Genomic DNA, 15,579 nt, shown 5'->3' with positions numbered 1-15,579 from the left:
TTAGTGCTAGGACATTTAGATCGTTATTTTTAATCATTTAATTCCAAAGAATTAATATTAGTTTAAGACATGCTTTTAGTGATAATCACGTGTCTCTCCAGAGACTTGTTCAATACTATGATATAAAAACATTGTAAAATCCAAACTGATTTAGAAAATTTAATGTTTCTTTTATTAAATCACAAATGGCCTCAAATGCAGATAAATGAATACAGTTTAGAGAATTAACTATTTTTCAGATCATTAAAATAATGGAACTAATAAAACAGATGAAATGGGAGTGATTATTTGCAACAATAAAGCTTTTTTTAAAATCTTACAAAATTAATTTATACTAAGGCTCTTTAGTAGCAAGGATATATCTAAAATATGAGAGTTTGTGATTTTACAAAATTCTCTTTTTTGTAGGCAAATGTACTAAATTAATCCCATATTGGTCTAATTTAATAGATGTCTTTCAAAAAAAGGAGCACAAAAAGTGATTTACTAACATCACAGAGCAATTCAACAACAAAGCCATTAACTGTGGTTCCTGGTACGTAAACTCAAATCTGTAAAGCTTTCATTATGTCTAACATAGACCAAAGAATCTATCAAAGTTTTAATAATTACTTGAAGAAAGTATTCTTTTCTCAAATCTGCCTCTATATAATTGTCATAGAACATTTACTGCCATTAGGAATACTTAAGATAAAAGGCCAAAGTCTGATATAATCTGACTGGGAAACAAATCTAGGTAGATACTCTCCTTCACTCAGATGGTAAAAGATTCTGTTGTTTATTTTCAAGTGGGTTTAGTAAACCTTAAAAACTGACATGTAGTCAATTCTTTATCTCCATTTTTGGAACAATCTTTCCATTACTGACTTTTGGCCAAATCAAGTAGATCAGTCATTCAGACTTGGAGAGAAACTAGGTGTTGTGTGTTTCCATTCATTCTTTTTCTAGGCAACAATGAAGAAAAAACACTAGCTCTCCCAGACATAAAAAGGAAGAGACTTAGAAAGTGATTAAAATCACTAATCCTGGCAATGAATTCCTCTAGGTTCTGCTATTCCAACTATCAGGCTCTCAGTATTTAATCTCTCATGTCTCAAGTCAAAAGTTGATTGTATTTTATTATTACTTGTCAATACGTACCTGGGTATGTCATATACACGATCTGCGATCCGACTTCCAACCTAAAGGATTTCAAGAGGCAATGATGTACACAATGTAAAAGAAGTAGGTTTAACAGAGAAGTAACACACTTTTTCCAGGATTCAACAATCCATACGTTACTTATGTTTCAACATGTTTATAAAGACTTCCTTTTATTCTCTTTTCAATTTGACCACAGCAACTTTCTTTTCAGATCTGAATAGGAACATAAGATATTAAAATTTCCCAGGAAAAAAAAATTGGAGCAAATTACTTCAGAAGTCAATTTAAGGAAATTAAGACTAAACGTATTCGCTCATTCTCTTCTCACTCTTTTTCCTCTCTCTCTCCCTCCCCCCATATCTATATAACCTTTTTATATTCCCTGTGCTATAAGATCACAAGGATGAAAAGCAACAGAACATAGCAGGCACATTATTGTCCACCAATATTAGCATGAGGTATATGAAAGTGAAAAATAATTTAGTTAACTGTGGTTTATAACAGATCAGTATATAAACTTAATCACTTAATAAAAACTATTATTTGATGACCATTAACACATTTTGTGGAATTTCTAAATGAGTAAACAACCTTATGTACAATATTTGCCAGTTAGAAAAAGTCAGCCCAATCTGAAGAAACCATATATTTGGCGCTCCCTCCCTAATGCCGTAACAGTTTAAGAGTCGTAAGGTAAGTGCCTCCTCTTAATGAGCTAGCTTCATCTGGCAGAAATAAAAGATGTGGGAGCCTAGACTTCCTCACATTCTGCTCATTCCTTCATAAACACCCCAGAGTTTCTATCAGAACTTGAAAGTTCAGAACATACTTGTATTTGCTTTTGAAGGAGATGTGAGGAAAGGAGGAAGTATAGCAGGAGTCTTTTTCCAGAGGAGTTCACTTTGCACATCATTTCTAATATGACTACCTTGTATTAATTATAAAAAGAACTCTCATATATGTTATGTCATTTATTCTAGTCCTGAACATTGGCAAGACCTCAAATTGTAACCCAGGAGCTTTTCTTGAAGAAGAATGGCCAGCAATGCAAAACTCTAAGTACATGCCATCATGAACCCAGAGAACAAAGAGTCAATCACCTGCTCAGGCCAGGGCTTGCCCTAAGTAGCTCAATAATTGTTTGCTGCACTGGCTTGAAAGAGCTCGTTTTACTTGACTTCAATTTTGTTCCATCGCTGAAGAAACATTTACACAGGCCTGGGTTAGGTGTTGCCTGTCTAGAACCTGTCCTCAGTTCCTAGTCCACCAGGGCAGAGAGGAAGCGGTCTCTCAAACCAGCAAAGAGAAACCAAGATCTTAATGTATCTTAATTTGACCTTCCTAAACGTAAACCAGATCACTCCACTGCTTATAACCATTCAATAGCTTCACATTCTTTTACAGCAGTGCTGGCCAATAAATAGAAAAACAATGAGAGCCACATGTGAAATTTAAAATTTTCTAGTAGCCACTTTAAATAAAGTAAAAAGAGAAGAAATTAATTTTTACGTATTATTTAACCCAATATATCAAAAGTATTTCAAAGTGTAATCAATATAAAAAGTTAATAGAGAAATATTTCACACTCTTATTTCATACTAAGTCATTGAAATCCAAGTGTACATTACACTTAACAGCACATCTCAATTGGACTATCCACTTTGCCTTGGACATACCTCGTAATTCAAGCAATATTTGCTGAGTGACTGAACGAAGGAACGAACGAACGAAAAGCACCTTACAAATATCCGACCCCAGCCCTCCCGTGATTACAGTAGCGGCCCCGACAGGCAAGGCGCTGCTCAAGGTCACACAGCAAGGTAGGGTCGTTCCGGGCCTGGCCAGAGGCCCAGACCCAAAACCAAGACTCCGCGCTGCCCTACCCCGCCGCCCCAGACGAACTCACTTCGTCCTTCAGGTAGTCAAACTTCATAGGCTCAGGCTGCCGCGCCGCCCAGTTCTTCTGTTTCCTCTTCAATTCCCGGTCGAAGATATTTAGGGCTCTGGGCGAGGCGCTGCCCGAGGGAGAACTGCCAGAGGCGGCCTTTCTGAGGCCGAGGTTCTTCGCGGGGACCCTCGCCACCGGAGATCGCCGCCCCAGGAGGGAGAACCTGGTCAGCCGCAGCATCTCCCTGGATGACGCCACTTGCAGGCGCCTTTGTCGTGCGCATGCGCCGCCGCGGCTTCTTTAGACTAGAGCTCTTTGTAGGAGAAAAGAGGAAGTAGTTTGACCCAGTTCGCGTGCCGTTACGGCGGAGCGTCACGCGGAGGATTGTGGGTGTGGGACTCACATGAGGTTCCGAGAGGGCTCCAACGAGGTGAGTGGAATTGGGTTCAACAGGGACTATGAAGCGAGCAGAAACAGTTCATGACAGCGTCTCCGGATTTGTGAAGGATGCGCCCTTCCTCTTTCCCTTTCTGGCCTCAGTTTTCAGAGTTCCTTGGTTCTGCTCAGGGTCTTGTCGAGGGACCTCAGTCCAATAGCTGCGCCAAAATAGCGTCGGGAAGGAGACCCTCGTTTTGGGCCACCCCAGTGTTCCCCGTGTTAGAGAGTGGATATAAGGGGAGGGTGGACCACGGAGCTGAGGGCTGGCGTTGGGGGTGAGGCCACGTTGCCTTCTCCTCCCTGTGTATCAAGCGTTTGTCGAGTGCTTTTGTTCTAAATATTTGTATACATTACCTCTGATAGTTGGATGAGACGATATTTACGTCGTAACGGTGTTCGGTTAGTTAAAGGCTTTAATACATCTAAAGCTCTTTGGACATACCTGGCACATAGAAAGAGCTCGACATTGTTAATACTGTTTTTAAGCATGTAAGTTTTCTTGGTATATAAAAAGTTGTTTCTAATTTTAAAGAAAAAATACAGCTTTTTCATCAAGCCATGCTTTTGAAACGAAGTAACTCTGCCCTGTTTGATTGGTTACTTTTTGCTTTTAGATTTCAGTGACTTTTGGCTTTGCAAAAATCAAATCTAGAGATACTAAATCATTAGTGGCTATTTCCAAGAAACAATACTAATTGTACACACACACAATATGTTTTGGAGGAGAATCAGTCATTTTGGGCCTTTATCACGTCTAAGATTAAAATATTGAAAGAAGTGATGTTTATTAACTAGAATGAGACCTTACCTGGTTCTTGAAGGATGGTCCCATCTAGAAGGAATTTTGTGGACTAAACCTGATGAGTTTAGTTTGTTTAGTTATGAGACTAGCCTTGTAGAACTAAAGGCTGTTTGAAGTAGCATGAGGTAAGTATTAACAGAATGGTATCAGAATGTGAAGAAGAAAATAAGACCAATTGAGGCTTTGAAATCTTTTAATTAACATTAGCTTTTAGCTTGTAACACATACAAGTATACAAATAGAAATATAGAAATTCTGAGTACAATTGGCTAGTAAGCATTTGCCCTTGAATTGTGCTTGCTTTTGCCTTAAATTTATTTTTTCAAATGCTCTCTGTAATAGAGAACAAACCGGTGATTGCTAGATGGGAGGTGGTTTGGAGGGTGGGGAAAAAAGTTAAAGGGATTAAGAAGTACAAATTGGTAGTTACAGAATAGGGGATGTGAAGTACAGTGTAGGGAATATAGCCATTAATATTGTAATAAGTACATATAGTGCCAGGTGGGTACTAGACTCATCTAGGGGAATCACTTTGTAAATTATATAAATGCTAACCACTGCGCTGTGCACCTGAAACTAATATAATAATAAATGTCACTTTAATAGAAAAAGTTATGGAGATGTATGGCAGAAGGAATATAGTCAATATTATAATAACTATGGTTTCAGATGGGTACTAGATTTATCAGGGTGATCATAAGTTATATAAAAGTCTAATCACTATGTTGTACAACTGAAACTAATATTGTATGTCAACTGTAATTGAAAAATTAAAAATACAGAAAAAAATGTTCTGTAATCAAAAGAGAATATTCTGATAGTTTTTGGTTTTCTCCATGTGACTCAGAATAAGTTTCTAAATGAAATTAGACTTGACTTTGTTTGCATTTAACTTAGACTATATTGTGAATTAATATTCCCCCCAAATTCTCATTTCATTATTCCTAACAATTATTGTAACATTTGTTTTATTTTTTAGTATTTGGTTTCTTCAAGCATTTGTCCAGTCAGACGTTTAAAAATGGCATCCAAACAAGAAATAATGAGTGACCAGCGATTTAGGCGGATTACAAAGGACCCAAGATTTTGGGAAATGCCAGAAAAGGATCGAAAAGTCAAAATTGACAAGAGATTTCGAGCAATGTTTCATGACAAAAAGTTCAAGTTGAATTATGCTGTGGATAAAAGAGGACGCCCTGTCAACCACAGCACTACAGAGGACTTGAAACGTTTTTATGACCTTTCAGATTCTGATTCAGATCTCTCCGATGATGATAACAAAACATTGAACCAAAAGAAAATGGAGAAGAAAAAAAAACAAACTAAAAACGAAATGGAATCAAAAAATCTAGTTGAAGAGAAAAAAAAAGAAAGCAAGAAAATTAGCGAAAAGGATTCTGGAAAGAAAAACAATTTAGATAACTCTGACACAATTCAGAAAATGAAAAACTCATGCAAATCTAAGAAGGTAGATTTAAAAATAAGTCCCAAGAAAGATAGTGAAAAATTTATAGCAGAAAGTACAAAAATGAAAAAAAAAATTGTTCAACATAATACAGACTCATGTCCCAAAGGAAGTCCAAGGACAGTGGACTTGGGCACTTCTGAAATTATGAAATCTCCCAAGAGCAAGTATTCTGAGACAAAAAGAGAAATGCAATCAGGTCCGTTGGAAAAAATTAAGGATTCTTTGTAGTACGTTGTTTATTTTTATTCTGATCTTGTAAAAAAAGTATTTTCATAGTCTAATGGGAATTGTCAGGTGCTTATTTGAAGGTATAAAGATACGAAAAAAAAATACCATATAGTCACTATTAATTTTTGATTTGGTTCTATAATGGCTAGAAGAGATATAAACATTTAAGTCGTGAGGCTAAACAAATTTGGTGGCTGCTGGTAAGAGCTATATTCTCTAATCAGTTGGTGTTATACTTATCAAGTGATAAGAAGAGGTATGTCTGAAGAAAATAGTATAGTTGAGTGCTCATTCCTTCATTTTATTGACAGAACGTGAATAAGACATGGTTCCCCTCTCAGAGCTACTGCTAGCTTATATAATGCCTGTACAAATAAAAAAAATATGTCCTGGACATACAACTCAGTTCGGTGAGGTATAGCACCTTTGAGTGAAGCAACAGGTTCTTTTCCACTAAACAGACATAGCCCCCTGCATAGTGCATAATATGGTGAATGGAATTTGGCCTTGATTTCAGCTTTTCTTGCCCCTTTGCAGATCCCCTATTGCAAATAGCAGCTTGCTAAACTAAGCAGTTGCCTTTGTTTAAAGAAGCACTACCCAATAGAAATACATAATTTTGAGTTTCCAAGTAGACACACTAAAAAGAAACAGGCGAAATTAATATTGTTTTATTTAACCTAATATATCCAAAAAAAATTTCAATGTGTAATCAATTTTAAAAATTTAATGGGATATTTTACATTCTATTTTATACTAATCTCAAATTGGATAAGCTACATTTCAGGTGCTCATTGTCTGCTGGCTACCATATCAGACAGTGCAGATCTAAAGTGGAAGAAATTAGAACATAATATAAAATAGAATAATTTTAAGTGCCATAGAAGATGTTTAGCAGAGGTCTAAAGAATTTGGAGGAATAGGTCACTCAAGATAGAGTAATCAGAGAAAAATTCATATGTGATGTGCTATTTTGGTAGGGATTTGGAAAGATTAAATTTGGAGACAAAAATTTGTAGAGTATTCTACATGGAAAGGACTTTGTGAGCAAAGATATATGGTTGGGTATGTTCAGAAGAGATCAGTATTCCCATTTGATTAGTAATAAGATCTCTGAAGGAGTGAGCAGATAATATAACTAGAAATGGCTGTTTGGAATGAAATAAGAAACATCTGATTTTAGTTCATATTTACATATTTATTAAGCTTATTAAAATTTTGCGTCACCGCTGGCAGCAGTAAATGGTGAGTGTAGGTGTTGCTGGTTGATATTATAACTGAAAATTGGTGATATTCAGATGAGTTAGACAAAGGCTGGTTATAATTACAGGACCCAAGAAAGGTAGGCATCAGGAAAAGGCAGAAATCTTGACAGGCTGAGATTACATTGGGAAGGTAGGACAGAATTCTAAATAGCAAGGATTAGGGGGGTCAGGTATATGGGATCCCATTCCATTTGTAGTGAAACCAGGCAGCAAAGTAAGATATAAGGAAAAGGGATAGGAGAAGTCTGGTTACTGATTGAACAATTAAGACCAAAATGAGAACAATAATAAGGTTGGTTTGATGCTGAATTTGTGATGTAAGTTAGTCTAGCATACTTTAAATTTCACTAGATTTAGGGCACTAGATCAATATAATGTATCCAAATCTTGGATTGATTTTACAGAATCATTTTATATATCTTTAATATTCTCAATAACCTTGAGAAATTAGGATTTATCAATCAGGAAACAGGGTTAAAGTGATTTATGTGAGGATACACAGGGCTGGGCCTGCAACTCAAGTCTTTGAATCTTTCTTCCGCACATGTCATGTACTGTAGTTCCACAGTCTAGAAAAGGTATTATCTATAAATAGGAATTAAGTGACTGTCTATAACCATCTTTTGTTCGTTAGTCATCAGTTATCATTCCAGCAGCTGCTGTGTGCCGGAGATTTTTTTAAGTGCTATTAAGTGAAAGTGATGTGAGGAGTTGAAGTTTGGTATTATGTGTCATTTTAAGTTGCTGATGCCCAGTACTTGCCCTCTAAAAATTTATTTTAAGTAAATAATTTGACATGCGTGCAAAAAATTTGCATTGTAGCATTGTATTTAAATTGTTTTAAAAAGTAACATAAATCATTAGGAGATTGGATGTGGTATATCCAAACATGACTGTGATATATGCAGTTTAAAAAATAGGTTACAAAATAGCATAAATGGTATGACCAGCTACTTAAAAATAAATTAGTGGTTATGTCATAGAAAACAAACTTAGGGAGTTATGTAGGAAAGTAACTAACTACCCACTTATCTGAGGGAAAAATTCATCCTTTCTTTATATTTTCTTAATTTTTTTGCAACAAGCATTCATTACTTTTATAATTAGGCAGAAAATGATGTTTTTTGGTTTTTGGTTTTTTTTAAGTAGCTGGATAAGTAGTAGTGTTTACAGTTACTGCTAGAGCAGTACCATGTAGGAATAAGAGGTAATCCCACATTATCAAGCATAAAGCTTTGTACATGTTGGGCTCTGAGCAAAGATTGAATAAACACTCTGAATATATTTGATTTTGCAAAAAATATTAAAATACTAGATGTCTTTAAATTTCTTATGTATCACACTCAAAGTATGATATGTGTACCACTGTCATGTGAAAAGGTGTGAGATGTTACTCAGCTTTTTTTTTGTTAATGGTTATGTATTTATTTCAACATCTTAAGAAAAAACATAACCACTACATCTCATCTGTGATTTCAAGGATATTACTTAGAACAAAGCTAATTTTTAAAATTTAATTTAAAAATAATCAATTTAATGAAAAATATCAGTGATATGTAAAAACCATAAAAGTAATATGATGATTAATGCTTCAGAAACATTGCATTGGTAGATGGAGCTGGGTCCCTAAGGTATTATCTCTGAGCATGTTGCTTAAAAGTGAATTCTGTTGCTTACCTTAGTATGGTGATGTTTTTCTGATCTCACAAATAGAACTTATGATAATGCCCTTTTTCAGCTTTTTCACATCTACTAGTTAGTTACTTTTTATTACTCCTCACACTCTTGTGGTACTAAAATAAAAGCCCATTCCTACTTTTCCTCCTGAAAAAAAATCCTTTCCATTTAGTTTCAGGTCAAATGGCATCTTTGTGAAGCCTTCCTTATAAATATCTCCCCGCAGGCAGATTTAGATGTTTCTTTCTCTCTGCGATGCTTTAGAACATAGCTTCATAAATCAGTAAACAATTTCTTTTAGTTTATGAACCCATCAAGAGCATGGAATCACATTAGAAATCATCTCCCTTTTCCCTTTCCCTAACCCAATGCTTTGTACGTAGTAGATAATAAATACTTGGACAAGGAATGACTATTATAAGATTATAGGACCAAGAGAAAAACTAAGTTCCAATTTCATTCCTAGTCTTCAACTAAGTTCCAATTTAAAGATGCAAAAAAATATATAAGGTATATCTATACACAGGCATGCCCATAGATAGGGTATGATTGTTTTAGAAATAGAAAATGAGCCCTTCCAGAGTTGTGAGGGCTTAAAATATCCAATTTAAGTGAAAACAGTCTTCCACTCATGTATTGCTTACTGTAAGTTACAAAGTTCAAGATTTAGCAGAAAAGTCATTCTTTCACTGCCTTCGTGGATAATGTTATTCACATCACAACTTGTTATCACTACACATGTTTGAGTCAAAAATTTTATCTCCAGCCCAGACTTCTCTGAACTATAGACTCCACAGCCAGTGCCCTTGCTATGTCTTCTTGGATGACTCAGAGGCACTTCAAATTCAACATATTCAAAACTGAACTCATGATCTACTTCTACCAAACAGTTTCTCTTCCAACATTGCTTGTTTATCTGTACAGCTAGCTCCACTAACCAAGAAGATAAGACTCATTTTTGGCACTTCTAAAACTCCTTTGCCCTGTACCGTGCACCTGTCACCAATTACTATTGGTTTTACCGTCTAACTGATTCTGAAAGTCAGAGGTAGCTCTGTTCATTTCTCTACATTTTTATAACCACCAACTTAGTGATACCTTCATTTCTTGCCAAGAGTACATACTACCCTTCTAATTCTCTATTTACATCCACTCTTCACTCACTGCAGTTTTCGGTAACATAGTCAAGGTGATCTCTTCAACATGCAAATCTAATGTCTTTCCTTCTGAAAATAGCAGTGGCTTTTCATTACTTTACAACAAAGTCCAAATCTTCTACATGGTTTTTGGATAGTTTAACCCTTTAGTTTAATTTCTTACTTTTCTTATGGCTGTCTGCAATCCAGACATGCCTTCCAGCTTTTTTCTATTAGTGGATCTTTCCCTATGCTTTTCTTGGTGTTTAAACATTTCCGTAATCTATTTGTCTAACCTTGACTACTTAAATCCTCTTTATCCTTCAAGTAGCAACTCAGGACTCACTTAAGGACCCCTATTATATGTTCTCATAGCATCATATAACAGTCCTTCTTGGCACTTTTCCTAGTATAATTATGTGTGTGTGTGTGTGTGTATAAATATATATATATATATTTATATTTAATGTGTATTGATTTGGTTTTATTTGATCAGTGTCTGTCCATCTGTCCTCTTCACTTGACTGGAGGTTCATTGAGGGCATTGATTGCTTCTCTTTTACCAGTGATTATATATTGAGCACCTAATGAGTACTCCATAAATATTGAATGAATGTATGAATCTACTTATATGACCTGGGTATATATTAAGATTTCTATTAACTTGGTTAGACATGAATTTTGCTGAATTTATATTTAATCTGTTTCATAGAAATTATATTTTTACTGGATTTGAGGTCAAAATAACTTGAATTCAATAAAATTCAGTGTTTATATTTTCTTAATTTCTCTCTCTAACTTTTTTGCAGTGGTTCCACATAGAATAGCAAGAGACAATGATGATTATGAAAACTCAATGGGTGGTAAAATCCTTGATAAAAATGCTCTGGAGGAAAATTTAGAAAGTGCTAGTGAGATAGGAGGTGATGAAGAATCTGAAGATGGAATTACAGGCATTAGATCTTCAGCTGATGATAATGACGATGATGATAATGATGAAGAAAATGAGGAGGAGGAGGATGAAAGTGATGATAGTGAGATTGATGATGAAAGTGACAGTGGCCCTGATCTTGCAAGAGGCAAAGGAAATATAGAAACTAGTTCGGAAGATGAGGAAGATATGGCAGATGTACTTCCAGAGGAATCTGGTTTTGAGCATGCTTGGAGAGAACTAGATAAAGATGCTCCTCGGGGTGATGAGGTAATCTTTTGAATAAGATTGTTTGTGACGAACATAGTACAAGTAGCTTTTATGGATGGTAGGACTGATGTCATTAAGTGGGAGAAGTTTTACTGGTAAATGATACTCTTGATGATTCTGATTAAAACTTCTTGGTATGGAATATGTCTATAGTAATTAGGTATCTGTCCAAGCAGATAAAGGAAGAAGTTCTACATAAATAAACATCACATGAAATTTGTAGAAAATAACTTGATTACAAGTTCTATTGCACCTGTTAGAAATGCTACAGGGTTCCATACTCAACTTCCCCATTCCTGCATGACTGGCAAAATAGCTTAACAAAATCAGCTCATCATCATGTTCTGATTCAGGAACCAAAAACCAAGCTAGAGAAAGTGCTTATCTGTTGACAGATAACTATTGTATGACTAATCTGAAGTTGTCTTTTACATATTGAAACTCCTTAGGTAAATATTTTATTGATTATTTCAGATTTTGGGAGAAGGAAGACATTATATTTTAGCATCTTTATTATGCATGCATCAGGAATGACATACATTATATAATATATTTTTTCTTATTTCTCAGATTACACATCGATTAGCAGTTTGCAACATGGACTGGGATAGAGTAAAGGCAAAAGATTTGCTGGCTCTGTTCAATTCATTTAAACCTAAAGGAGGAGTTATATTTTCTGTAAAGGTGAGAATTGATTTCATTTTGAAGTAAGTATTTCTAAGTGTTTAAAGTTGATTTTCTTTTATTTTCTTTTACTGTTTAATGCATAACTTTGTCGAAGGCATACATTTTTCCCCCCAGCTTTATTGAAATATAATAGACAGTTGCTTGTATTTACATTGTACAATTCAATTAGTTTTTTTTTTTTTCCCCAGTTATAGCTGGCCTACAATAATATATTAGTTTCAGTTGTACAGCATAGTGGTTAGAGATCTGTATAACTTACAAGGTGATCACCCCACTAAATTTATTACCCCTCTTCTCCATTACATATTTATTACATTATTAATTATTTTCTTTATGTTACACTTTTATATCTCCATGTCTTTTTTGTAACTATCCATTTGTACTTCTTAATCCCTTTGCCTTTTTTTGCTGTTTCCCTCCTTCACTCATCTAGTAGCCCTCAAAATATTCTCTTTATGAGTTTATTTCCACTTTTGTTGTTGTTGTTTTTTATTTTTTTCTTTAAATTCCACATGTACGTGATATCATGCGATATTTTACTCTATCCAACGCATTTCATGCAGTGCAGTATACCCTCTGGGTCCATCAAGGCAATATCTTTTTCCATCCCCTTCCTTTTAGTCTGTGTTTTTTAATCTGAAGTGAGTCTCTTGTAGGCAGCATGTGTAAGGGCCTTGTTTTCTTATTCATTCAGCCACTCTATCTTTTGGTTGGAGCACTTAATTCTTTTCCATTTGAAGTACTTGTGGATAGGAATGTCATTATTACTATTCTTCATTCATGCTTTTCTTAAAGAAGTCCCTTCAACATTTCCTATAATACTGGCTTGGCGTTGATGTATTCCTTTAGCTTATTTTTGTCTGGGAAGCTCTTTATCTGTCCTTGGACTCTAAATTAGCTTTGCTGGATAAAGTGTTCTTGGTTATAGATCCTGGGTTTTCATCACGTTGAATATTTTGTGCCAAACCTTTCTGTCCTGCATAGTTTCTTTTGAGAAATCAGCTGCCAGTCTTATTAGTCCCTTGTAGATAACTAACTGCTTTTGTCTTGCTGCTTTTAAGCTTCTCTCTTTGTATTTAACCTTTGACATTTTAACTATAACGTGTCTTGGTGTGAGCCTCTTTGGGTTCATCTTTTTTGGGACTCTCTGAGCTTTGTGGGATTGTATGTCTATTTTCTTCACCAGATTAGGGAAGTTTTCTATTGTTATTTCATCAAATAGCTCTTCTTATTTTCCTTGAGGTACTCCCATGACACAGATATTTTTTCATTTAATTGTGTCCCATAGGCTCCTTAAATTATTATTATAGTCTTGGCTTTTATCTTGCTGGTCTGATTAAGTATCCTTGGCTTCCCCATCCTTTATATAGGTGGTTCGATCCTCTTCTTTATCTACTCTGTTGATTCCCTCTAATTTACTCATCATCTCAGATAATGTGTCCTTCGTTTCAGACTGGTTCCCTGTTATAATTTCCATTTCAAGTTTTATGTTTTTTATCTCTTTGTTAAAGTTCTCACTGAATTCATCTACACTTTCCCTGAGTTTATTGGTCATCTTTGTAACCAGTGTTTTGAACTCTGCATCTGTTACATTGCTTGACGCCATTATTCCTGGATCTCTGTTCTGTTCTCTCATATGGTTTCTGCTCCTTTGTCTTCCCATTTTGGCTGTCTTTCTGTGTCTGTTTCTATGTACTAATCAAAGCTCCTAAGTCTCCTGGTCTTATTAGCATTATTTTGTGTAGTAGATGTCCAATGGCATGGTCCTGAGAGGGGTTCAGCTGCAGGCCAAGTTTAGCCCCAGTTTGTTCCCCTCTGGGGCCACTTGTTTAGATTCAGCAAGCAGTCCACAGATGCTGAGCTTATAGTTGCCTCAAGAGACCACACCAGAAACTGGGGCCCGCTGCTACCAGTGTGTCTTGGCACTGCTCAGCAAGGAGCATAGGACTCGCCGAGGACACAATTGGATGTGGCTTGGACAGGGCTACAAGTTAGGGGACGCAGAGTTTCAGGGAATCTTCTGGGCAAAGCGACTTCTGTTATCTAGTTTGATGATGTCTCAGCTCTGGCGGTGCTGTTTCCGCACACTGGGAAGGGACAAGGCTCAACGGGAACAATGAATACCTCCAGCACTTCTGCCTAGGAGAGAGCCTCACCCCCGGCCCTCACTGACAACTCAGTGTTCCCCTGTAAGTCTCTGGTGCCTTCTGTGAATCCCACCTGGCGCTAGTGATGAGAACTAGCAGTTCCATCATCATGAAAGTCCGCTCGCGGATATGGACCCCTTAAGCAAGCAGTGTCTGCAGCTGCCAGTTACAGCTGCCATAACCTCTGTCCCACTCAGCTGCTCAGGACTGGGCAGCCTCGTGTCTTCACCCCCTCCTACTTTCTACCCTAGTTGTAGTACTTCTGTTTATCTAGATCTCAGGCAACTTTGCTTGCTGTTTTTGCTCTGTGTTTCTGTCACAACTTTGATTTGGTTACAAAAGAGATGAACAAAGCCTCTATCATCTATGCCATTTTTTCCACTTCTGATTCTCATTTTTTTTAAGCCATAGTTTTCTTTTCAAGGGAAATAATTTATCTGGAAATTGTTTAATACAGTTAAGAATGAAACTGATATATAACAGGCTTCAAAGGTAGAATGGAAGAGGTAAAATTATTATTACTAATGGGTTATATGATTATGTATAATTTAAAAACCCACATAAATCAATTGAGAAGGTATTATAATACAAACTCAGTAAAGGGCCAGGGTATGAGATAAATATTTAAGGCCTTTTGAGCCACACTTCTCTTGCTCAGGCCTGCTTCTACAACTGAAAGTGTACTTTCCCTTCTAATAAAACTTTTCTTTTATACTGTCAAAAAAAGAGGGGGGATAAATATTTAAGAAATAAATTGCATTCTTCATTACCAGCTTAACCAATTAAGAAAAAAATCTTATTTTATTAGCATTAGAAACATAAAGTCCTTGGAAATTACCTTAAACACATATGACCTATATGAAGTAAACTATAACACTTGATAAATCTGAAAAACTTAAATAACTTTTGAGATACCATATTTCTAAAGAACCAGCATAGTGATTAAAAATCAGTCTTTCCAGTATGACATACCTGCTTTCAAATCTTGATTATAATACATGCTGTGTGATCTTGGGCATTTTTTTAACCTCTCAAATACGTTGTCTGACAAGTGGATATAACAATACTATCTAGTGTAGTTGTAAAGGTTAAATGAAAAGGATCTCATACTGAGTAGTACAGTGCCTGAAACAACTCTAAATTGTTATGTTTAATATTTAAAGATGTCAGTTCTCCAGTTTTAGTATAGTTTCAAAATCTCAGTTCAAGTGAAAGTTAAGAAAAAATATACCAGTAATCATCTAAAAGAATAAACAACAAGGATGATGAATAAATTTTGAAAATCATATCAGTATAAAAAGATTTATCCTACCAGTTTTAATATCTAAACATTTTCTAATGCTACGAGAATTAACAAGTTTGGGTAAAAATAGTGGGGCAAATTGATGGTATGGAATAGATAGAAAAGTTTGTATGATGATTTGATCATGATATTGGGACAAAGAGGCAAGTTTTTGTATAGAGAACTTAGTTGAGATCCTCACCTCATAAGAATCCAA

The 15,579-nt window shown here is 35.6% G+C and overlaps 2 protein-coding genes across 9 annotated transcripts in view; one reads left to right on the top strand and one right to left on the bottom strand.

Moving 5' to 3' along the window:
• The window catches only part of NDUFAF5 (NADH:ubiquinone oxidoreductase complex assembly factor 5), a 33,990-nt gene extending 30,641 nt beyond the window's left edge, over positions 1-3,349 (bottom strand). For 2 of the 8 annotated variants that reach the window (XR_896486.2, XR_002783137.1), the window contains exons 1-2: positions 3,050-3,346; positions 1,141-1,181 (exon numbers count right to left, since the gene is read on the bottom strand). Coding sequence is in view for 4 of the 8 variants with exons in the window: in XM_023537456.1 (XP_023393224.1) it covers positions 1,141-1,181; positions 3,050-3,271 (263 nt within the window). In the remaining 4 variants the exon portion in view is untranslated. Of the gene's footprint in view, positions 1-1,140; positions 1,182-3,049 lie in introns of all 8 variants that reach the window. The other 6 variants (XR_002783140.1, XM_023537456.1, XM_023537455.1 and 3 more) reach the window with 6 other exon arrangements.
• The window catches only part of ESF1 (ESF1 nucleolar pre-rRNA processing protein homolog), a 60,087-nt gene continuing 47,834 nt past the window's right edge, over positions 3,327-15,579 (top strand). Inside the window, exons 1-4 of the mRNA XM_011370314.2 lie at positions 3,327-3,461; positions 5,251-5,935; positions 10,855-11,246; positions 11,817-11,930. Coding sequence (XP_011368616.1) covers positions 3,435-3,461; positions 5,251-5,935; positions 10,855-11,246; positions 11,817-11,930 — 1,218 coding nt within the window. The 5' untranslated portion in view covers positions 3,327-3,434. The remainder of the gene's footprint in view (positions 3,462-5,250; positions 5,936-10,854; positions 11,247-11,816; positions 11,931-15,579) is intronic.

The sequence above is a fragment of the Pteropus vampyrus genome, unplaced genomic scaffold (genome assembly GCF_000151845.1).
Source record: "Pteropus vampyrus isolate Shadow unplaced genomic scaffold, Pvam_2.0 Scaffold7, whole genome shotgun sequence".
NCBI lineage: Eukaryota > Metazoa > Chordata > Mammalia > Chiroptera > Pteropodidae > Pteropus > Pteropus vampyrus.
The sequence above is the reverse complement of the archived record's forward strand: the minus strand, read 5'-3'. Positions and strand labels throughout refer to the sequence as shown.